General features: G+C 38.3%; 1 protein-coding gene across 1 annotated transcript; it reads left to right on the top strand.

Annotated features, from left to right (window-relative positions):
- The first annotated feature begins 3,862 nt into the window (after positions 1-3,862).
- Positions 3,863-18,107, top strand: LOC110460815 (dimethylaniline monooxygenase [N-oxide-forming] 5-like). Its single transcript, XM_021513974.1, has 7 exons — positions 3,863-3,887; positions 4,201-4,342; positions 9,577-9,791; positions 12,957-13,253; positions 13,834-14,388; positions 15,214-15,379; positions 17,627-18,107. Exons 2-7 carry the CDS (start codon positions 4,234-4,236, stop codon positions 17,905-17,907), a joined length of 1,623 nt encoding a protein of 540 aa, XP_021369649.1. The 5' UTR covers positions 3,863-3,887; positions 4,201-4,233; the 3' UTR covers positions 17,908-18,107.
- Positions 18,108-26,064: the final 7,957 nt, after the last annotated feature.

Raw genomic sequence — 26,064 nt, 5'->3', positions numbered from 1 at the left:
TAGATTGTGTTTGTTGTAGATCAATTATCAAACCAGATTTTGTCACCACACACTCTCACTAGATGTAGGTTACTCATTACATCTGTACATGCTATAGCTATGTGTAATTATTCTAAGGTAAAGGTGTTTGGCATCTAAAAAGGTGACCTCGGACTTGTAAGATGAATGAATCTTGCTTTACATTACCGGTAAGGGAATATGGAATCAAAAATGAGATGAGAAAAGAACATGGAAGTTTAAAAAAAAAAAAAAAAAGGAAAAAGAAATGAAATCTAATATTTGGCCATGAATCATTCGGTAGGGACAGCACGGAAAGTAACACGAGAGGCTCCGACCAAACCAGTGGTAGACATGAAAGTTTCGGAATGCAAATCCAATCATGATGGGTCAACAATCTGTTACTGGATTGACAGTACATCAATTATAATTCGGGAATTGTGAAGAATACCTGTGTATGAAAATAACAGCTACAGTAGTTCCGTAAGTCATGTACTAGCATGAGGCGGAGAATGCAAAGAGGCTTTGTGTCGAGGTTGGTGATAAACTAGAATTTACCACAGCTTTTCTTGCACTGCTGCATGCATCTGGCAGAGAACTATAGGAGAAAAAAAACCGCCAGGTGTCCGAGGGATGAAGCCAAAGGGACTATTTGGCCATATTTATTTAAGCGACTTTACTGGAATTATGAGAAGGGTATCAACAATTTTTTGTAGAAAGCATTCTCAGGTGTTGGGGATTCAAACTTGTTCAAATGGAGGGTCTGACTTCAGGAGGAGACTGAGTGGTGGAGCCAAAAGGGGTAATTTTACAAATGGAGGGTCTGACTTCAGGAGGAGACTGAGTGGTGGAGCCAAAAAGGGTAATTTTACAAATGGAGGGGCTGACTTCCAACCCCGGGGGGGAGGGTGCGCCCAAAGGCACCTTGACAATATTGATTTTTGTAACTGTTCTGAAACTATGCAATAGAAATTGACCGTATTTGGATTGAAGTATTCTACAATGGTAATGAACCAAACATGTTTACAAATTAAATAAACATAACTACCAGGAATATTGGCCTCACTGTCCTGCTCTATCCCTGGAGACTTGATCCATGGGTCATACAAAAGGCCAGCATGTTAACATTATATAAAAAGTTAAGAGGACAAAATTAGGTTGGACCTGGTAATCTGATGCTGCTTTCATGCGAGCCTTCACAAAGCCTTGCAAGGCCTGCATAAACATTTGCAGGTCCGCCAAGATTTACATGAAAACGTTAAATTTAAAAACAGACAAACCGGTTGTTCCGCATAAACTCAAATACAGGTGTCCACAATTCACTATGGCCCCTAGGGTAATAGTGAATTGTGGACACAGGTATTTGAGTCCTGAACATAATCATGCCTTTCCTTTGTGAATCCTCCCAATTTTGAAAACCCGCTAAGACGGACCCATTTATATCTCTACACAAGAGGATCTGTTTAATAAAATGAGTACAAGAGGAATAAATAACTATGCCCTGTTAACAGAGATGTTGGTCATTTTCGCCTCACTGATAAAAGAGAAGTTGTTTGGTTTGGTTTAGTATTGTTTAACATCCTATCAACATCTATGGTCATTTAAGGACGGCCTCCCCTGTGTGCAAGATGCATGCGTGTGTGTTTTGGGAGGATGCGATATGTTCGTGTTTGTCTTCTTGTGATAGCACTGAACTGATGCCGACTTTTTAGTGCTACCTCACTGAAACAAACTGCCGAAGACACCCAGCAGGACACCCCACCCGGTCACATAGAAGTTATGAAGTATTTGTTATGGCGCCTCGACACAAGTGAGGTTGTTTACTTTTTCTCAATGCAAGAGATGTTGGTTATTGTGCCTTTGTACATGTGACTAGTGATATTGGAAATGATGGTTCCGTAGCTGATGATGCCATTATTTCCAATATCAAAAACAGACAAATGTAGAAAATACATTTGCTTTTACCAAATTATGTGAAATAGAGCATTTCAGCACTTAATAATACATTGTTAAGAAGCAACTGGTGTCAATAGTATCTCCTCGAAATTACTGAAGGTCTGTAGCAATAACATGAGCCACCCCCTGTGCAATATAATTAATCATAGTTTTAATGTAAATGTCTTTCCCAATCGGCTGAAGGAGGCACAGATTGTCACATTAACAAAACTACGGGTCTGTAAGCATTCTACCCAGTGTTTCAAAACCTTTTGAGAGAACCATGTGTGACCAGCTTGCTGAATATTTTAGTAACGTTTTCAAATCCTTTTTAGCAGACTTCAGACCATGGGTTGGCTGTTAGACTACCCTGTTAAGATTAATTAAGGACTGGCGCAAGGCTTTAGACAACCGTGAGTATGTCGCTGCCATCCTCATGGACCTGTCTAAAGCTTTTTACTGCCTTCCTCATCGTATGGTGTATCCAGCTATATGAGTGACGGAGTACAACAGGTTAAGCTTGACTCCAAATGCGGCGACTGACTGGTTGGGAGTGCTCAAAGGGAGTTCCCAGGGGCTCATTTATCGGACCCTTTTACTTTTCAACATTCTTATCAAATTACATGTTCTTTTATGTTAAGCCATCTAAACTTAACAATTATGCAGATGACAATACAGTCGGCTCTTCATACAAAGACCCTCAAAAATTAAAGAAATTTCTGGAGTCTGTTGTATTGCAGGCTCTTTGCATTGGTAAGAAATCAGTTGAAAATATAAAATCTTTTAGTATTAATGATGTAACCATCAAGCCAGAAAAAGACAGCTTTTACTCGGTATGTTTTATCAGAGGACTTGGTAGGAAGGGGTTGCCCAGTATCAAATGTCCTCTGATTATATGTGCCGAGATCTAGATCTGTAATTCATATAATGCGCTCTTCCTATGGCCAGAGGGCTTGTCCTCTGAGCTGAACTATTTTTACTGTATTTACAAGAGAAATCAGGATCTTAACAGACTCAAATGCATTTTACATATATTGATTTTTTTTTATTATTTAGATAATTGTAATTAAACAAATTTAACTTAATCACATTCCATTATCTTAATCTAATCTAATCTGATATCATAGTGTAATGTTTTAAATGAATATATCTGACTATGTAGTTAAATGTGGTTTGTGTGTGTGCTTTTTTATGAGCTTGTGTTTCTTCCTGTATGTTTGTATACTTCTATTTCAATTTTAATTTTGTAATTCATGTTTTGTTACATTTATGCCCACTATGACATTTTTATCATGTTCTATCGTAAGAATAGCTCTTCGGACCTAATGTTATTTTGTTACATATATATACGACAAAAAATAAAGTTTCTTGTTCTTGTACCAGAGAGTGTGTACCTCATACCGTCAATAGCTATAGGTTACTCTTGTTGGGAGTACGTGATATTCCTATACACAACACGAAGTAGCTTTACTTGGCATCAATACAAAATATGAAGATATGAGAAGGTTCGACCAATTCACTTCAGAATATATCTGTATGGTCGCGTTCATGCATGAACTGTGACTCGCACATAACACTGTCAATTAGCCGGTTTCCCCGTCATTACCAGGCCCAGTCTTCATTTGTCGAGGCATTCTACTACAACTTCCCGTACAGACCTCTTTTCATAGCCATTCTCTAAATATATATATGAACCGATCCACATGCCGACCTTGTGTGGTACTCGGCAGTTAAAACACGCCATACATAGGTACCTATCACGAATGAGAGAAACAAGGTAACTAATGCACATGTACATGTAATCAGTAATTCTGTGCTCCATTCGCGATAGGTACTTATATGAAAACGTCCTACGGCAGTTCTAATGTTTACATTACTTGAGTGACCCGGATATTCACCTTTCGATATTAATCACCCCTAACACGGACATGCACACACATTCAGGGATTGCTGAGGTGATGCTATATGGGTCATATATAATTCAGTGAGCTATAAGTTCACTTCGATAACCTTATATACATGTACAACACACAGATTATCTGGTAAATTCGGTAGCAAATTTACTTTTGTATGTGTAAACAACTAAGAGCTGTGATCATGAGTTATTGATATGTTTGTATTGATAATGGTGTAACTGATGTTGGCTCTGTCTACTGAAAAGCACAGCAGTCCATAGAGGACGGTCCTTCGAGTCTAAAGTCTCCACAAAGATATATATATATTAAAGCATGGTCATGCACTAGCTACAGCTGATCTTGATTTACACAGTATCCAGCACTGAACACGTACGTACGTAGCTAAATGAAACGAGTGGCTGTGATAGGGGCGGGGGCCAGTGGTCTCCCCGCCATCAAATGCTGTCTGGATGAGGGACTCCAACCTGTCTGCTTTGAAAGGACTGACGATATCGGTAGGTAATCGGGATAATAAGCTTGGTGTGTTGACGTCTGAGTCAGTGGAGTGTGCATGCAGGTGCCGCGTAGTGTAATATCGTGCTGAAGTGTAATTTAAGTGTGGTATATGTGTGATATTGGATCCAGTTTCCTGTGGCCCTAACACCAGATTTAGACATTTTGACTGATAGCTGTCTGGTGTGGGACATATATCTGTCAAAATGTTTAAGTCTGGTGTTAGGAAACTCGGGCTAGTGTGGTACGTTTAAGGACTTCCCACCCTTCGTAATACACATGTTTTTCTTGTCGTATTTTCGTGTCGTCATTTCCGTATTGCGTATCGGGCATTCTATTACCGTAATGTAAATTATAGTAACACCGGGTAAACAATAGTACAATAATAAGTGGCATTGTATAAATTCTATCCCTCTGCAAAAAGTTCCGGTTTTTTTCAAGTAGACAACTCTCGTCAGGATCAAAATTATTGTAAAATATAAAATAAATGAATTATAAAGACTTTAATTGTGTGTATTTGGTTTAATTTTTCATTCTTTTTGTATGAAACTATGTGTCCTGTTTACTTTTAGCTTGTATTTAGTAACTTTTATCCATACAATTTCTATAAAAAAACGCTTTTTGTAACATGTTTTAGATATTTTATGATAAATAAAATATTTGTAGGGTTGATTAGCAATGTTTCCTTTCTTTATTTTATTGATGTAATAGTTTTGAACAATGCCACACACTCAAAAAATGTTAAAGTGTTGAATTTGATAAAAAATCTATTTTTTGGTATTTTTTACAAAGAAATCCCCAGTTTATCGGAATGCTTAGATTTTCATGAAATCTTATCTACATATTGACATAACCATTATGTGAAACTTTCATCGAATTCTGCTGGCTAATTGCGAAAGGGTGGAGCCTCCTTAAAGTATAGCAGAGGAAAGCACTTTGCTGGCATGGTGTGTTGCGCTCTTGTCAGTGTAGGTTATTTATTTGTTGTCATTTTAGCTTTTGTTGTGATGGAGCGTCCGTCTTCGGTCTGTCTGGTGTAAACATTTTACACACAATTACTTCTTCTGAATAACCAAGATGCCAAGGGTGGTGACATTTGGTAAAAGAGGTTAAATCTGTTAGAAAATCACACGACCCCTTATGAATAACCAAGAGGCATTTGATGTTGAAATTTAGTCGGTATCATTCCAATAAGGGTCAAATAGTTTAAACACTAATGACTTCCTCTGAATACCCCGAAACACAAGGTGATAATATATGGCGAGCAGTACTCTGGGACGAAGGGTAAACAACTTTGTACAGATAAATGACCTTGGCCCTTTTTCAATATCACAGAGGTCAAATCTGTTCACACATTTAAACGACTTCTTCTGAATGGCCAACAGGCCTAATGTGATGATACCTGGCACACTGCATGCGTTGATTAAGGACTTTCATGTTTGTTTAACTTAATTACTTGACCTACATTCAATATTACGTACAGGGTACACATTTGTCGAAATATTTAAACAACTTCTATAATAACCAAGGGACCTAATGTGGTGATACTATGTCAGAAGCCTCTTGGGATGAAGTGCTTTCAAATTGTGTTCAAATAAATCACACTCATTCAATTCAAGGTCACATCAACCAAATACGTTAAAACATTAAACGGCTTCTGAATTACAAAGAAGTCTTAACGTAAAGATTTTTTGCCAATTGTATACTTTGATAAAGGACTATCACATTGTTTAATTGAATGACTTTCACACTCTTTCAAGGCCAAAGAGAACAAAATTAAGTTTTTGAACGAACTTTGAAATAACAAATAGACCTAGGACGATCGTATTTGGCCAGTAGCATGGCGAAATGATGGACTTTCAAATTTATATTAACAAATATCATTAACCAGCTGTCAACGTCTCGTGGAATACTGTTTAGACAATTAACTGACCTCTTTTGAGTAACCAAGATACTTAGGGTGCTCAAAGGTGCTTTGGGTGATGGTACTTGGTCAGTATCTTGCTAGGATGAATGGCTGGAACGGAGCAGGATATATTTGCTAGTGTTTGAATAGTGTGGTGTGCTGGATTGTGGATGGTGAGGTGTGCTAGTGTTTTATATGTAATTTGGAGTGTGCTTGAGTGTGGTAGATATGTTAGAATTGAAATGTTGAGGTGTGCTGGGGTGTGGTTAATGTGACGTGTGTTGCAATGTGTTTTAGTGTGTTTAGTGTGCGGTGTGCTGGGCTCTTGGTAGGTGCTGTGTGATGAAATGAGGTATGTTTAATGTGCTGATGTGAGTAAGAGGATATGATATGTGAAGTATAATATGTGAAGTATGATATGTGAAGTATAATGTATAATATGTGAAATATGATATGTGAAGTATGATATGTGAAGTATGATGTATGATATGTGAAATATGATATGTGAAGTATGCTATGTGAAGTATGTTGTATGATATGTGAAATATGATATGTGAAGTATGATATGTGAAGTATGATATGTGCAATGTGATATGTTGGAGTGTGGTGGATTGAGTGCTAGAGTGTGTTATGTAAAGATATGGTAAGTGGGCAAGCTGAAAATCGTTGGCGCAGTGTAGTTCATTGTAGCAGTTCTAATTTGCTAGATTGTCGAAAGTGAGATGTTCTGGATTGTGGCAGTTATTTTATTGTGAGCCGGATTAATGGCCATGTAGATGTGATGTACCTGGTTGGATCGATGTGCCAGAGTGTGTCGGAAGGTTGGTGTGGGTGACGTGTTAACTTGGTTTGTGCCAGAGTGTGTTGGAAGGTTTGTATGAGTGACGTAATGACTTCGTTTGTGCCAGAGTGTGGTGGAAGGTTGGTATTAGTGACGTAATGACTTGGTTTGTGCCAGAGTGTGTCGGAAGGGCGGTATGAGTGACGTGTTGACTTGGTTATTGCTAGAGTGTGGTGGAAGGGCGGTATGAGTGACGTAATGACTTGGTTTGTGCCAGAGTGTGGTGAAAGGTTGGTATGAGTGCCGTAATGACTTGGTTTGTGCCAGAGTGTGGTGGAAGGATGGTATGAGGGACGTAATGACTTGGTTTGTGCTAGAGTGTGGTGGAAGGGCTGTATGAGTGACGTGTTGACTTGGTTTGTGCTAGAGTGTGGTGGAAGGGCTGTATGAGTGACGTGTTGACTTGGTTTGTGCTAGAGAGTGGTGGAAGAGCGGTATGAGTGACGTGTTGACTTGGTTTGTGCTAGAGTGTGTTGGAAGGGTGGTATGAGTGACGTGTTGACTTGGTTTGTGCTAGAGAGTGGGGGAAGGGCGGTATGAGTGACGTGTTGACTTGGATTGTGCTAGGGTGTGTTGGAAGGGCAGTATGAGTGACGTGTTGACTTGGTTTGTGCCAGAGTGTGGTGGAAGGGTGGTATGAGTGACGTGTTGACTTGGTTTGTGCTAGAGAGTGGTGGAAGTGCGGTATGAGTGACGTGTTGACTTGGTTTGTGCTAGAGTGTGGTAGAAGGGCAGTATGAGTGACGTAATGACTTGGTTTGTGCCAGAGTGTGGTGGAAGGGCGGTATGACTGACGTAATGACTTGGTTTGTGCCAGAGTGTGGTGAAAGAGCGGTATGAGTGACGTAATGACTTGGTTTGTGCCAGAGTGTGGTGGAAGGGCGGTATGAGTGACGTGTTGACTTGGGTTGTGCTAGAGTGTGGTGGAAGGGCGGTATGAGGGACGTAATGACTTGGTTTGTGCCAGAGTGTGGTGAATGGTTGGTATGAGTGCCGTAATGACTTGGTTTGTGCCAGAGTGTGGTGAAAGGGTGGTATGAGTGCCGTAATGACTTGGTTTGTGCCAGAGTGTGGTGAATGGTTGGTATGAGTGCCGTAATGACTTGGTTTGTGCCAGAGTGTGGTGAAAGGGCGGTATGAGTGACGTAATGACTTGGTTTGTGCCAGAGTGTGGTGAAAGGTTGGTATGAGTGCCGTAATGACTTGGTTTGTGCCAGAGTGTGGTGGAAGGGCGGTATGAGTGACTTGTTGACTTGGTTTGTGCTAGAGTGTGGTGGAAGGGTGACGTGTTGACTTGGTTTGTGCTAGAGTGTGGTGGAAGGTTGGTATGAGTGACGTAATGACTTGGTTTGTGCCAGAGTGTATCGGAATGGCGGTATGAGTGACGTGTTGACTTGGTTTGTGCTAGAGTGTGGTGGAATTTGCAAATTGTTGTAAGTGAGGTGTTCTGGATTGTGGCAGTTATTTATTGTGAGCCGGATTAATGGCCACATAGGTGTGATGTACCCGGTTTGATCGATGTGCCAGAGTGTGGTAGACGGTTGGTATGAGTGACGTGCTGACTTGGTTTGTACCAGAGTGTGGCGGAAGGTTGGTGTGGGTGACGCGCTGATTTGTTTTGTGCTAGAGTTTGTGGAAGGTTGGTTTGGTTGACGTGCTGACTTGTTTTGTGCTAGAGTGTGGTGGCAGGTTGGTATGATTGACGTGCTGACTTGTTTTGTGCTAGAGTGTGTAGAAGGGCGGTATGTGTGACGTGCTGACTTGGTTTGTGCTAGAGTGTGTCGGAAGGTTGGTATGAGTGACGTGCTGACTTGGTTTGTGCTAGAGTGTGGTGGAAGGGCGGTATGTGGGACGTACTGACTTGTTTTGTGCTAGAGTGTAGTGACAGGTTGGTATGATTGACGCGCTGACTTGTTTTGTGCTAGAGTTTGCAGAAGGGCGGTATGTGTGACGTGCTGACTTGGTTTGTACCAGAGTGTGGCGGAAGGGTGGGGTGGGGGACGCGCTGATTTGTTTTGTGCTAGAGTTTGTGGAAGGGTGGTTTGGTTGACGTGCTGACTTGTTTTGTGCTAGAGTGTGGTGACAGGTTGGTATGATTGACGTGCTGACTTGTTTTGTGCTAGAGTTTGTAGAAGGGCGGTATGTGTGACGTGCTGACTTGGTTTGTGCTAGAGTGTGTCGGAAGGTTGGTATGAGTGACGTGCTGACTTGGTTTGTACTAGTGTGTGGTGGAAGGGCGGTATGTGGGACGTACTGACTTGTTTTGTGCTAGAGTCTGGTATGTTATGATGTAATTTGTCATATTTCTCTGTTCTTGAATATGTAATTAAGGTAATTTAATTTGATTTGGTATATGGGATGTGCTCAAGAAAAACAGGTGTTTTGTGCTATAGTTATGTGTACCTTAATGTGAAAGGTGGGGTAAAGTGAAGTGGATGTAAAACCGTTCAGTGACATTTATTTGCATGCTGTTTATATAACAACTATAGGTGGACTATGGAACTACACGCCAGACGTTCGGGAGGGTCAGGGCAGCGTCATGAAATCCACAATAACCAACACCAGCAAAGAGATGACGACGTACAGCGACTTCCCTCCTCCCCGGGGATTCCCAATGTATCCTCACAACCGCCAGATGCTACAATACTTCAGAATGTACGCCGACAAGTTTGGTTTGCGTCCGTACATTCGCTTCAAAACAGAGGTAAGTCTTATGTAAATTTATGCGCTTCAACACATATGAAAACACTATTTTTGCATGTTATTATTCACCCAGCAGAGATAGTTCGATCATAAAACGTATGAATGTATACATATGTACTTCAAAAGTATTACGACCATTTTACGGATGACAATCTGCTGAACCATTAAATGCTGGAACTAGCTTTTTCAGTCAGAGCACTTCATCCAACCGTTCTTGTACAATCATACTCTCACTGACATAGCTGATGTGCCCTATATACAAATGGCGTGTACATAGTCCAAATCAAGAAATATTAATCAAATATCGTTCACAAAAAGTCACTCAATCTTATACCGTTGCCTTTCCTCGTCAAATCTAATCACATGGGAATCAACCCAGGTCCATGCAGGGACAGTATGGTATGTTGCCATTCCCCTTAATGCTGAACGTTGAGTAGGGAATAACAACTACCGTTTTTAAAGACTTTGGTATGTCCCGGCCTTGGGACAGAAGCCATTGCCTACCTCACCTGGGCGAACGCTTAACATTCAAGTCAAAAATGAGGTGTTTCCAAACAAGGCGCTAGGAAATAAAAGGAAGTTAGAAGTACAAAGAAAAAAAAAGATTCCAAATATTGCAATGGGCACATCAGATTTATTTTGGTGTTTTTTTTTGTCCCCAAATAGAGGACACCAAAGCAAAATCCCAATCTGCATGTGGTTCCCACAATAGTCGCCTCCTACGAAAAATGCAGTGGGTAACAACAGATGTATTCTTTACCCGATCCCCCACCTGCAGGGGTGAAGAGCTGAAGTTTTACCTGGCATATCTGACCATGACTGTGTCCTTTTAGAACTCAGCCTCTATTTTCACCACGCCTAATCTATTCCTCATAGTATCTCCCATCCCCTTTACAAACATGCTTAGTGGGGAAATACATGAAAAAATCTTGCTAAAACTTCAAAATCACATTTACAACCGCCGAACAGTGTAAAAATTATTTGGAATTATTAGGCACTACTCCATAGTTTGTTAAAGGACAATATATCTTACAAGAACACCAGACCTAAACTCAGCCAGCTATGAACATCAATTCGTCAGCTCAGGAAAAGAGAGTCTATATAATAAGAATTGGGGACCTGGACCAGGGGTCATGTACAAAGTTCTGACTAAAGCATTCTGTGCCAGCTCCTTCGACCGTACTTGTAGAATGTTGAAGGCATGCTCACCCCTCCAAAGCTGGCGCACACCATGTACATTTGCAAATTTGTGTTCAGTTTATCAGATTGACAATTACCAGTTGATCAATTTCTAAATAGCTATAACACTCCGTCTATCCAGTAATGTCTGACTTAACTAATTAAACCTGGTTCTCACTTTAAAGACTTTCCTTGGAGTTGACCTACTTTTTCAGTAGGCTCTATATAAATCATTCATTGTTTATATTTTGCCCCATGTACAATACTGTTGATTTAAATGACGGGTTTGTTGACACTTCGGTATTCTTTTGATGTTATTATTTATAGATTATCACACTGTATTTTCAGGGTTTGTCGTGAGAACAATTTTCTCATCGCGAGCACGTGGATAAAATCGGGAGGCCACCGCAGGTGGACTCGAGATTTTTTCTACGTGCGAGCGTAAACACTGAAAATACTGTATGATAAACTATTCATCATCTACATACTACTACCTTATATATTTCTCCATTTAAAAAACTCGACTAAACACCATGTTTTCCAAATGACTTCTAAGCTCAATGGTCAACGATCACCTGTGATAAACGTAAACAAATAGAAGTTTTGCGCGGAGGAATACAATGAACCTAAAAACCACGTAGGATAAATATTTTCAAAACAATCCTATCGTCATTGGCCTTTCCATATGCACATTTACACTTGAAATGGTGATGTTATTCTCACAATAATTTTCCGTAACTTTGTATTGATATGTTTGTGACGTAATATTTTCTTACGCGGATCGCTTGTGTGGACACTATATCCGGTTTCGTTCGTCATCTGGCGCGAGCAGACGTTCTTTTCTGAGCTTCTGAAGTTGTTCTCATGTCGTTCCCAACTTCTTCTCATACTGACAACCAATGGTAATGAATTTATCATGCTACCGGTAGGTGGTATAAAATAGGATAAAGATAAAAAATAGCTTTTATTAAACTAAAACTACTACACAACCCAATTCCTTTTCAAAGCTACCAGGTCTTATGTGTTAAAAGCTAAAACGTTTGAAGAGCTTATCTGAAATAGCTTACATGTATGTACTGATTAAGAGTTAGCATGAACCAAATCAAGGTAATATAGGTCCATTTTCCTATGTATGTATCTACAATAAATACACTGTTGTTAGACCGCAGAGTGGTCATTAGCACCATGAACTACCCTCTTGAACATGGTTTCAGTAGATTTCTATCGAATGAGAGCCAGCCTTTTAAATTTATTGATTATGCCAATTTCACCATTGACAAAGAAACAAGAGTTTCGCAAGGTTAGCTACTGATACTGTGGTATCGGCGACAAAGTAAATATCTGGATGGATAACTTCGTTGGTAACAGATAGCAAACAAAAATTATAGAATTGGAAAGATATGGCCACGTTGACGTCAGATATGGTGTCCTTCAGGGTTCGGAGGTACATCCCTTTGTGTTACACCTACAATACCTCTGTGTGAAGTCCAATTTACGACGAACTGCAGAAGACACTAATGTGTACCTTTCAATTTCTTTATTTGTCAATGTCCATGTACCTTGAGCAAGACATAGATAGATTAGCCGTAAGTTAAAAGGTTTAAGGAATGTCCTTTTATCCTGGCAAATGTAACGTTCTTTGAATAACAAATAACAAACATGAGCAAGTTCACACCTATACACAAGACAAAATTTAGACAAGACTTGGTGGCACTTTCCAATCAACAACATCTGTGTTATGGGCGGATTGGTCGGGTGGTTAACACTCTGGCCTTCCACGCAGGCGACCGGGGTTCGATCATTCAGAGAAAACGTTTTTCTCCTGCCCATACAATTCGAGTTGTGTGGTCAGGACTATGTTCTGTAAAGCGCTTTAGAGTGGCTTATATTAGCTATATAGGGCGCTATATCAAATGTTGTATATTATTATTATTATTGTCATTAATATTATTAAAGCCCCCTATTACCTCTGAGATTGTACCAACAGATCGTATCAGTCAAACCAGTCCAAGAGGAGAAAGAGAGCAAATGGACAGTTGTGTCCAAGGATGGCAGCACAGGGAAGCTGACGACGGAGACGTTTGATAACGTCATGGTCTGCTGTGGGCATTACAAAGACAAATTTGTACCCAACGTCCCTGGTCAGAACGCCTTTCAAGGGAAACTCATACATTCACACGACTACAGGGATTTTCATGGTTTTGAGGACAAAAAAGTTGTGGTGGTTGGCATCGGGAACTCCGGTGGTGATGCTGCTGTAGAATTGAGTCGTGTGGCGTCCAAGGTACGTACTGATGGTAAAAGTAAAATACAGGATACATCTTTTGCATTTATTTCGCTAAACCAAATACTCTGTATTTAATATATTTTTCAATAGATCTAGATACCCGGTATAGGGTTAATACAAGATGTAAATTCATCAAAATGCCTGGTACCTAGCTTAAGCTCATTCAAGGAAATACTCAGTTATCTAAGCTAATGTAGACTCCAACAAAAATGACTTATGCATCTGAAATATTGTGCCTGTCGATAATACTAATCCACACGAACACGTAACAGATATGGTTTGAAGCAAAACTTAAAAAAATAAAATAATATTCACGAATTTCAAATAATTCATATTAGTATTTGGTCAAAGTAATATTCCAAAATCTCCATTTGATTAAATACAGTTCGATAATGGCTACATCAATAAAGTGATGGGGAAATGCATTTTTTTTCATTTGCCAGGTATATCTACGATAGAATAATACTGCTTGTCAAAAACAACGTTACTGCTTATGTATCTATACGTAACCATTGATTTTTCATCGGTTTTTGTACTGTTCCTATATTTTGGTTTATGTTTCCCCTCATATGGACAGGTGTATCTGAGCACGCGAGATGGACGCTACATATTAGGCCGGATATCCGAAGCTGGAATGCCGGTGGATATGATCCACCTGACTAGGTTTAGGCGCGGAGCTCTTAGCTATCTGCCCAGGTCTCTGATCGAAACTTTATATTTGAAGAAATTAAACCAAACAGTCAACCACCAGGCATATTGTCTGGAAACGGATAGTGGACCATTTGCAAAGGGCGTCCTTGTTAACGACGAACTGCCGAGTCGTATAGCATGTGGAAGCATCGTCATCAAGGCAGGTGTAAAACGTCTTCACAAGACCAGCGTGGAGTTTGATGATGGAACAACAGAATGTGACGTAGACGTGATACTTCTTGCAACCGGATACACATTTGACTACCCATTTCTACACTCTTCCGTTCACGGACTGAGTGCAAACCGTAATACGTTGTATAAGTTCATGTTCCCGCCTGTTTCTACTCAACCAACCATCTGTGTCATAGGCTTGATACAGGCCGCGGGGCCGTCGCCGCCAATGGCGGAGATGCAGGCTAGACTTGCTTTGGCTGTGTTCAAGGTAAATTTGTATCTTTTGTTTTATTATTATGTTTCCTCAGCTGCTGTTATTTTTCTCGGTACTTACGATTTTGCTTTAAAGACCCGCCGACAGCTTAGTGAATTATATGTTGTCATGCTGTCCTTCTGGCCGTCGGTCGGTCCGTCCGTCCGTCCGTCCGTCCGTCCGTCTGAACACAATACCTTCTAAACAAATCTAGTCCCGCAGTTTCCGCCTGAACTTTTGAAAGTGATGAGAGTCGTATAAAGATGTGCATATCTTAAATAAGGCACGCTGCATCAACTTTGACGACGTATAACACCTTTTTCTTTATTCATAAGGCACTTTCAATTTTTATAGTTTGAAATATGGGCACCAGAAGGCAATGTGGTTAGAAAAGTTTATAAACATTTAACAAGCGTTACGTCCAAAAATGATTCAACTATAGACTACAAGTACAAAGCTAGTTTTGTTTTGTCACATTTCAGTATTTTGATACATTTTGTAACAGGAATACGTCAAGAGGATTCTTAATATGACACTTTTAACTTCTTTTAAAAAGAAAACACCTTTCCCCTTCATTCAAGGTACAATTGGTGTTGTTCTGTATGTTACCGCTGTGTCAGGTATTAATTTGGTTATATTAATAATCCAAAAGTACTGTCTAGCGATCACAGAGTAGACTGCCGCCCAGCTCTCCATATGCACGCCCCGAGGTTTTACAACGGCGTATTCTTACACTTTAAAAATGATTTTCAATGTCGTAAGTAACCGAGTTACTGGTTAACATTCCAAGGCGATAAACGTTGAAGTGAATACAATATTTAACTGACTGTATAATTTCAGGGGAAAGTGAAGCTACCTTCCGTTGAGTTACAACAAGCCGATATAGAGAAAACCCGGAGCAGACTTAAGAAGGTGTTCAGTGACTCTAAAGGCCATTTCTTCACGGTAGACTACATGGTGTACATGGATGAGCTAGCCTCACTGTTCGGGTGTAAACCTGCATTAGGTAAGGTTTCCAGGACTCAATTGATAAATCACCTATTCACCATTCGGTAAATAGTAAAGGTTCTGGTACAGGGTCACTGTACATACATAGATACCTAAACGAACAGGAGTACCTACAGACAGCATTACCGTACATGATCTTCCACTTGTTTAACTATACCACAGGTACTTTCCTCCTCGGTCAATCATAGGTGTATTAAAAACGGTTGACCCCTACTAGCCACAGTAAAACATACTTCAATCAGGATGTAATACTGCTTTTTTTAAGTAGATCTCTAAATATTCTTTTTAGAAATTTATTTTAGAAGTTAGAACATCTATCGATTTGCCTTCATTGCTAAATACTAGGTAATATATTTCACCTCTTGCTTTACCAATAAATATTTAAAGATCGAGCAGCGAACTTGGTAGGTACCTCGCCTTTCACCAACTCTCGCCGTTAGCAAGACCCTCTCCAAAAACCGTTCTGGCCAAAATCAGGAATTAATTAAAGTTGTAAAATCTTGTTTCATAATTGTTGTAAAAATAAAATAAAGATTATATATAGTTTTAAGAATTGGTGTATCAGTCCGTTGATTTGAAATGGCAAATGCATAGCACACTGATAGCAACAATAATACACGCATGAAGTCCGCATCAACAATCCTCTTGGCGAGAACATTTCAACATAATCAATATATCGGCACGAAATGTGTGACACTTTAACAGATATGTTTTGTATTCTTTTAATGATTAATGTTCAAATAAAAAAATCTGACAATTTGGTGCGTTTACAGTCGTCATAATCTTGAGGCTGGTCGAAGTGTCAGAATTCCCTGGATATATCTGTTCTGATGGCTAACACAGTTCTTGGCCAGGGTGTCTTGCCGAAGAGGTTTAAAGCTACGCCGAGGATAGTTTACGGCCGTCATACCTACCTAATTGATAACAGCGTGTTCATGGGTACCACGTGTTCATGGGTACCACGTGTTCATGGGTACAGCGTGTTCATGGGTACCACGTGTTCATGGGTACAGCGTGTTCATGGGTACCACGTGTTCATCGTATCTTAGGTTGTTGGTTACTGTCGTCTTTCCTGGTTTTGACTGTTGACATCATGATATGTAGAAGCTCTGGTGCAGGAAACACGGTTTATCATAAATGGGGTAAATGAAATCTTACTGTGGTTTTCTTACTTTGGTTTTTGTGGGGGTTAAGGTAATCTTACTGTGGTTTTTGTGGGGGTTGATGTAATCTTACTGTGGTTTTTGTGGAGGTTAAGGTAATCTTACTGTGTTTTTTGTGGAGGTTAAGGTAATCTTACTGTGGGTTTTGTGGGGCTTAAGGTAATCTCACTTTGGTTTTTGTGCCGGTCAAGATAATCTTACTGCGGTTTTTGTTGGGGTTAAGGTAATCTTACTGTGGTTTTGCTGGAGTTAAGGTTATCTTACTGTGTTTTTTTGTGGGGGTCAAGATAATCTTACTGTGGTTTTTGTGGGGGTCAAGATAATCTTACTGTGGTTTTTGTGGGGGTTAAAATAATCTTACTGTGTTTTTTTGTGGGTGTTAAAATAATCTTACTGTGGATTTTGTTAGGGTTAAAATAATCTTACCGGGGGTTTTGTGGGGTTAAGGTAATCTTACTGTGGTTTTTGTGGAGGTTAAGGTAATCTTACTGTGTTTTTTGTGGGGGTTAAGGTAATCTTACTGTGGGTTTTGTGGGGCTTAAGGTAATCTCACTTTGGTTTTTGTGCCGGTCAAGATAATCTTACTGCGGTTTTTGTTGGGGTTAAGGTAATCTTACTGTGGTTTTGCTGGAGTTAAGGTTATCTTACTGTTTTTTTTTTGTGGGGGTCAAGATAATCTTACTGTGGTTTTTGTGGGGGTCAAGATAATCTTACTGTGGTTTTTGTGGGGGTTAAAATAATCTTACTGTGATTTTTGTGGGGGTTAAAATAATCTTACTGCGGTTTTTTGTGGGTGTTAAAATAATCTTACCGGGGGTTTTGTGGGGTTAAGGTAATCTTACTGCAGTTTTTGTGTGTAAATGTTTTCTTTGTAACTCCAAGCCCTGACTGCTGAGTATATCATCGGATTACCCCCACACATGTATTTTGCAAGTCAAGCGCAAATATGAATATATATGATTGTAGCAGGGAGGGTTTATTTATCATACCATGAAGGGATTTATTTCTTTGCAAATAAATGTCAACGATAAATATCGCCGATGTTGGCTGGAATCAAAGCAGTTTTGTATTCTCTGTTGTAGTGAAAATGTTCCTAACCGACACGAAACTGGCTTGGTTATGTCTGTTCGGAGCTTGCACACCCTATCAATACCGACTTGAGGGGCCAGGCAAATGGTCGGGAGCTAGAGAGGCTATCTTGCAGCAATGGGATAGAACATTAGCCCCTTTACAAACCAGACCGACAACACGAAAACAAAACAGCTCGAATATCATAATTGTTATGAAAGTTTCTGTCGTCTTCATTGGATTGTATTATCTTTATTCAAAGTATGCACTGAAGAATTTAGACCAAGTGATCTGACGGTAATATAATGATAGCATCACATTTACTGTTAAAGAAAACGGGTTCATCAAAATGTGCGTGACTGTTACGTGATACATAGTAATATTTATCCTTATTACAGGTACTGTATAATATGAAATGGTCGTTGTGTATAAACATTCGTGGTTGCTATTGAACCACACGGGGCCAAAAAGGGCCAATTTGGCTATATTGCTATGAACAACTTCTTCTGTAGAACTTCGCACTGGATATCGATCATATTTGGTCGGAAGCATTCATGGGAGGCAGGAATTCAAAATTGTACAAACGGTGGGGCTGACCCCCTTCGGGGCTTATGGGCGGGGCCAAAAGGGGTTATTTGGCTACATTGCTTTAAGCGACTTCTTCTCTGGATCCGGAACCAAGAGATGGATATCAACCATATTTGACTGGAAACATCCCTAGGTAGTGGGGATTCAAAATTGTGCAAATGGTGGGGCTGACCGCCCCCCCCCCCCGGGCTAAGGGGTGGGGCCAAAAATAGTTTATTACTTGGAAATGGTTGAGATTCCCACTCTATAACCAAAAATACAATTGCTGAGTATAAAGAGAAGAATGCACATATGCTTCCAGGATGGCTCTGCGGTCTGGCTTCAGAAGACATAGTCCCTGAGTCGTAACTTCGAAACGGTTAAGATCCCCACCCCAACACTATATATACAATTGTGTTGGGCATATGGACACAAATGCTGTCACGATTTTAGAATTGACACCAGGGTCTGAACCACCCTTGCAAACTTAACCCCTGGGTCATAACTTTAAAAGGTTTGAGATCCCCATCCCAAAACTATATATACAAATGCTGGGCATAAAGAGACGAATACAGTCATGATATTAGAATTGACTCTTGGTTCTGGCCACAACAACAAGGACCTAGTTCTGAGTCACAGCTTGGAAACAGTTGAGATCCCCACTCCATAACCATACATAAAATTGCTGGGCTTGAAAAATCTAATACAGAGATGCTACAAGGTTTGGCCTTGGGGTCTGGCCCATTACCAAGGATCATGGAGAATATTTTTCCATGATTGCTAAGATATCCAGGTCATCGATACAGTCCTTCTGGGCCTCTTGCTTCAACAGTTTCACATTTCTACATACTACATGTTATATTTTATATTTGCGATAATTACGTTCTTGATTTTAATGTGGTGTAACACAAAGCGAAAGAATGAACAGAGAAATTGTTTTCTTGTCTGAGATTTGTTAACGTGATTATCATTCCCTGCTAAAAATATTATCAAACGCTTATCGCATTAAATTTGTTGGTAATTGAGCATGCGCCTAACGCTGGTATGTTTCACAGTTGTGCAGACGTTTTACTTTTGAAAGTAATGTGCATTTGAAAGTTAAATGGTCAAAGCATATGAAAATGAAAGTGTTGCGATTAATTTGTTTAATTATTGACTGTTCATCCTAAACTAAGAATAGATAGGCCGGCGAACAAATTTATTAATTGTATAGTATTTAATTCTTTCTCCTCGTGTTTCAATGGTCAATGGTCAATTTGAATTAAATTGGACTTAATAAGGTACTTAATGCACATTTTGATTTTATGTATATTGTAATCTAATCCAAATTATCCATTGGTCACTTGTCCAGCCAAAAGGTATTTGCAATGAATAAAAAAGTTAAACAAAAAAATGACATCTTTATTGATTATAACTGTGTTTAAACTTTTAAGTATCATTGAAAAAACAAACGCGACGATTTTCCTGTTAAAGAGGGTTACCTACGTAAACGCCTCGAACCCCGTACATCAACAGCGAAATCCGTGCAATTAAAGCTAGCCAGAGACATTTTCGTTCTGTTTAGGGCTACTTTGGTGAGTATACGGAAGACCTGAACGACGTAATCCCGTCAAGGAAACGACAAGATAATAACCAGGTCAAAAGCAACAATTCGGCAAACGACTCCGATGGTTCCAAAAGTCTAAAAGAACTACTTGTAAAAGTTCAGGTGGACATACACGATATGAAATGTGAACATAGACATGCAATACACTCAATAAACTCAATGAAACATGAAATCACAGAAAACGAAAATGAACTAAAACTCCTGAAGGCATCGCTACAGAAACCAGGAAAGGAAAAAGAAAAAGCGAAAACATGTGCAATAAAAACGCAGGAAGAACTAAATTCATACAAAATTCGCACAACAAAATTTGTACCTGTAGAGATGGAGCGAGGTATCTGACAAGACGTGGCTCTCTCAGCCAAAATGTAATTAGTTTTTATTAATGACTTGTTGAATGAAGTTGAAAACTGTGGTAGGGGCGCAATGATAATCGATAAAACTGTAAATGTCCAACTCAAGCAGACGATATCTGTTTGGTAAGTACAAATATTACAAATCTAAATAAAATGTTAACTATTTGTGAATCATACAGTCGAAAGTGGCGATTTTTGTATTCTGCTTCAAAAAGTAATGTTGTCGTATTTTCAAATACAAGAATCATAAGCATTAAATGTACTGTACGTCTTTATGATAATATATTGCCTGTCGTTTCAGAGATTACTCATGTTGGTATCTTATTGAATGATAACCACAATTCCATTAACAAAACAAAACAAGCGTGTAAAAAATAAAACAAAGTGGTACCATGGCCCCTTTTACGTTCTGGGGCACATCTATGCGCACCTAACCATTAACTGTTGCTAAAATTGTAAAAACTAAAGTCTACCCGTCTGCGCTTTACGGATGTGAACTCTAGGTACTTTCAAATACTGAGTTATTGATGTTAGAGAGAGCCCAACAATTGATTGTTAAGTCAATCTAAGGTTTCGGAAAAAGAAAAAGAACTGATATGTGTACTTCTTTAATCGGATGGTTTTCTATAGAGGCGTACATCGATATAAAAAAGCTTTTGTTTTTAGGCAGGATCTGTAGAATGAAAAGAGGTAACTTAATCTGCAGAGTATTCATTTTGAGTTATTTTATGTATACATTAATAATTATAGTCAAAAAGGTTATATACCAGACATTGTCAGAATACTAAAGAAGTATAATCTATATGAATACATTGTATTATTTCTAGATGATGGTGTTTTTCCAAATAAAATGTTTTGAAAGTCATTGATTTATATATCCTTAACAAATTATGAAACTTATACATGGATGCAAAGAATGTCTAATGACACAGACTTTACACGATTTGTATTGCTACATAACTGTCTAAAACCTCATTATTTATGGAAATTAGCCTTGCGTCACCCAACTTTTCTTGACAATATCGGATATATAATGAAATTGATTGTATCTGTACGTGTAAGTAACATACAGCTTTTATGCCATCATTGTGGCTATTTCTACACAGATTTTGTACCTCATGTGATTTTGCGTTGTTCTGTAACAGAAACTCTTCGTGACAATTCATGGCGTATAGTTGCCTGAATTTCAAGTATTGAACTCAGTTCATATCTGCATTCACTGCCTGAATATTCATTAATTAACATTTTACTAGGAGGCCCAATGACCCATCATTTAAATGGAATTGATTTTGAAGAATTTAGACTGGAATCCGCATATGCGATGAAAAGAATGTTTGACTCGTATACATAATAATAATGATAATAATAATGTGAGACAAATCCTTATTTATTATTTGAAGTGTAGAAATGGTATGTCTTCACGGACGTTGACTCATCATGTTCAACTCGCATTAAACATTCATTATGATACACTATTATAAAAAATTCCAATACTATTTACAAATAATAAACCTCAATAATCTATGTAAACACCAACTAGACATTGATTTTTCGCTACTCATTACATAGCGTTTAAATTTAATTTTGAACATTTTGAAAATTATTTCAAATATTTCAATCAAAGTCTCTGAATTTTTTTTTCAGGTCTCGTCCAGGGATTTGTATTGTCATTGTGTTTCCTCTGTGACTTTTCGCAGAAATGTTAAAACCAATCAAACTAGAAGTAGACATCCTACTCTAAAAGTAGCCGAAACATCAAACTATTCGCAACAGAATAACGTTATATTTTTTGTTCTTCATGATGTTGGATTCCTATATTATAGAATTAAAATGTGTACAAAAATAAAAAAAAACATCGGATAATTTATTTTGTTTTGGATTAAAAACATTAGATAATTTTTAAATATATAATGACCTCTTGTGTAATATTGTGCAAGGAAAGTAAAACATATAACGTAAGTTTGCATCGACATCATTGCATTGCAAGAGCGTTGAACTAATTACATGGTATAAAACATAGCAGTAAAAATGTCGATGATTCTGAATTTTTATTTTTGTAGTGGGTTCTTGTTCGATTATTTTTCTTAGAAAGCTGTCATAAAATTGATCGTTCTCATATATTAAGCAGCAGTTAAACCGTCGTCTAAATACAGTGGAAATGAGAATTACTTATTCCACTATTGTGTACTATTCAGGAATAGACTTTATTGATTTAAGTTCCAAATCAGTCCTTATTGCTATCCGTCTTCGTCTGTCGCCGTGCGTCGTGCGTCGCCAGTCCTCCGTTGACATTTTACATTTTCAATTTAAGCTGAAATACTGTCGAAAGGATTTCATTGATACTTCATGGGAATTTTACTGACATCTCCCTGACCAAGTGTTGTTATTTTTCGAGTCGAACAGAAATCCAATATGGCCACCACGACCCCAATTTTGAAAAAAACTATTTCAAACTTAAAGTCAAGTTTCACTGGTCCGATTTAGCTGAAACTTGGTAGTAATGATCGACTCATGGTCTTGTCAAAATGTTTTTATTTTATGGGTCGATCAGAAATCCAATATGGCCGCCACGGCCACCATTTTGAAAAACTATTTCAAACTTAAAGTCAAGTTTCACTGGTCCGATTTAACTGAAACTTGGTAGTAATGATCGACTCATGGTCTTGACAAAGTGTTGTTATTTTTCGGGTCGATCAGAAATCCAATATGGCCGCCATTTTGAAAATCTATTTTAAAATTAAAGTCAATTTCTATTCAGCCGATTTAACTGAAACTTGGTAGGAATGATAGTCTCATGATCCTGGCAAAGTGTTTTTTTCGGGCCGATCAAAAATCCAATATGGGCGCCACTTAAAATCAAGTTCTAATAGGCCGATTTAACTGAAGCTCGGTATAGAAATGATCAACTCATGGTCCTGACAAACTTAACTTAACGTTATACTTATTTTTTTTACTCAAATCGGTAGGGATGATTGTCATCATTATCTCCACACAATATTTCAACAACAACAAAAAATACTTTAGGACTCATGTGACCGTTAAGGCCCATGTGCCTCTTGTTAAAATAGCATTGGCCAGGTAAGAAAATTGAGTTCAAATACCATATTACAAATACCACATTATAAATATTGCCTCATATAGTATTTTTTTAATGAGGCAAAAAAAACAACATTATCGTCAACAATAGAATGCTTTTAGTCATATTGATGGTTTAATATTTGTTATATAATCATTCCAATGAACCGGTTTTTTGGGGGAAAATCTAAAACGTACTCTGGTTGGTCTTTATATACTTTAAACTTCTCTTATCCATTGTTAAAAGGGGTAAATATTGCAAATCAGTTTTGTCAAATAAGTGATTTTCATTTTTTTCCAATTCAATTCCAAAATAATGAACAAAGCATTTACTGTAAAGTTAATTTTGTTTTACTTTTTTTATGATAAACATATCCAACATTGTGAAAAATAAAAACAGACAGACAAAGAAGCAACGAGATGAACACCAAAGAGTAAAAAACACAAATATTAATCAAACTCAATATAAATAAAGGTAGGGCATACGCACGAAATGTCTTTATGTTTTGCAATGAGATGCAGTCACATAAAGCACGAGATGTGTTCATATAATGCAATGGGTGTAGTCACGTACAGCACGAGATGTGGCCATGCAATGCAATGGGCGTAGTCACGTACAGCACGAGATGTGACCATGCAATGCAATGAGATGAAGTCCCCTACAGCACGAAATGTGTTTATCAATTGCAATGAGATGCATCAACCTTCAGCACGAGATGTGTTCATATATTGCAATGAGATGCAGTCACCTACAGCACGAGATGTGTTAATGAATTGCACTGTATTGATATTGATTGTGATGTCATGTTAGTACATATAAAGGTGGGTGTCTACTTGATGCAAGGACACTTGATTAAAGTACATCAGGATCGGTGGTGACTGGATGGAATGCAATTGAGACGGATGGCGACTTGATTGAGGAATATATAATGAAGACGGGTGTCGATTAGATGGAAGTAAATAAAGTCGGGTGATGGCAGGTCATTAAGACAGCTTGTGACTGGGTGGCGGAATATTAAGACGGGTAGTGTCTGGATGAGGGATAACAGGCAGTTGGTGACTGGCATGGAGAGGATGACAACCAAAGATGTGGTGACACGATAGAGCGACAGTCAGCAGATTGCTGACTGGATAGTAGAACAAACAGACAGTTGGTAAATTCAAACTTTGTATTAACTTATTTGTATATGACTCTTAGAAGAAGAAATGCTGATATTTCTGAATCGAATCGATTAAACGTCGGAAGCCGTCAACGCAATCCATTTAAATGATGTGAGCTTAATGTTGAGTATATCGAGTCTGGTTTCCTCTCATTTTTATTCATAATTTGAAAGGATGTGATCATAGAAATACGACAAATATTTACGTTATACGCGTGCCCTTCCGTCGTGGATAAAAAGCAGTCATTTCAGACGCGCGTTCAAACATTAAGTTATAAAAGTGTTCAGTGAATCAATTCACAAACAATGAAATACTGACGTCCATCTGCTTGAAGTGATAAGTATTTACTTTTGGAAAGGACAAACAAGATCCTACAAATCACCCGATCAATAAACATGATAAGTTATAACTGCTTTAGAAGGGCCGAATCATAGTTGACGAGACATTGGTGCACTCAAAACTAGATATAGTTGGGTTAATAGTGACCAGAAATACTGACATGGCGCACTTCTTCTTACTGAACGGTTTAGCAACCTTACTCGTCATTGGTAAGTTGTTCCGCAGTCACATTCTAGATAACTACATATATTTAGATAAAATAATCAGTTTTCATTTTTTTGAATATCTTATAGATATCGTGTTTCTAGTATAAATAACGCGCTATTAAGAGAATTTCTTTGTAAACAATCTACTTCAATATTTTAAAATATTTTTTAAGTTAAATCAAAACATAATTAGTTCACCTGAAATGCACGTGACAAACAAGGTATCATATGCCACAAGTCCAGATAGATAAAAATTTACTGCAGTAGTACATAAGTGAAGGCACTCAAATGATATTGAATGAGTTACAATGTATAAAATATGTAGGTACGTAATATATATTTGTAGTTATGTTACCAAAGTGTTACCAAAAACCTACTATGATCATGGATAGATTCAATAAATATCTTGTAATTTAAAACATTAGTTCGCGGAAGCTCATACGACTAGGTGTTTATAGAAACGATTTTCGCATCAGGTACTGTACACTGCTCTATGTCGCCAACATTACAGCCCGGATGTCCTCGTCCTAACATAATATTCGTAAGGCTCCTCAAATGTAGGCAGCACACTATGTGTCGTAGTTAAATTTAGATTTTCTGTCAAAATACAGCTGTACGATGATACTCTATGAAAATAACAGTTAACACAGGTATTATTTTGATTTCAAAATTGGCAAGTTATATCTGATTTAATGTTTTCAGTATACTGATATCGGGGAGATGTATCTTTAGCCTTCAGACAGATGTTGCATTAGAGCCTCGACTTCCAAACCATTGCACATTTTATACAATGTCATAAAACCATCGAACATTAAAAAGGGTTAGAAGGCACTCTGGAAGAGTTATAAAAGACTATATCTAAAACATTATACAAACAGCGGTACTTAAAAAATCAATAGTCATACTAAAATATCAATCACGCATGTAAAAGCAATTTATGTTACTGCTGTATTTCCATTTTCCCTAAAAAGCAAATATATCATAAATATTTCAATAAGCGTATTCCTGAGACCACATAGACAACATGCATGCAAACGTAAATGCATACAAACGTACATACATACATATATACGTACATACATACATACATACATACTTCACTCATTCGATCGAGTTTTGGTAACTGATATTAAACTGTTGATATG

The sequence above is a fragment of the Mizuhopecten yessoensis genome, unplaced genomic scaffold (genome assembly GCF_002113885.1).
Source record: "Mizuhopecten yessoensis strain PY_sf001 unplaced genomic scaffold, ASM211388v2 scaffold10479, whole genome shotgun sequence".
NCBI lineage: Eukaryota > Metazoa > Mollusca > Bivalvia > Pectinida > Pectinidae > Mizuhopecten > Mizuhopecten yessoensis.
Note: the sequence above shows the minus strand (reverse complement) of the source record. Positions and strands in the feature narration are given on the sequence as shown.

Excerpts from the sequence above, each read along its gene's own strand:
- LOC110460815 (XM_021513974.1), top strand. The coding sequence starts at position 4,234 with ATGAAACGAGTGGCTGTGATAGGGGCGGGGGCCAGTGGTCTCCCCGCC. Across the intron at positions 4,343-9,576 it reads TGAAAGGACTGACGATATCG|GTGGACTATGGAACTACACG; the intron begins GTAGGTAATCGG and ends TAACAACTATAG. Across the intron at positions 13,254-13,833 it reads TGAGTCGTGTGGCGTCCAAG|GTGTATCTGAGCACGCGAGA; the intron begins GTACGTACTGAT and ends TCATATGGACAG.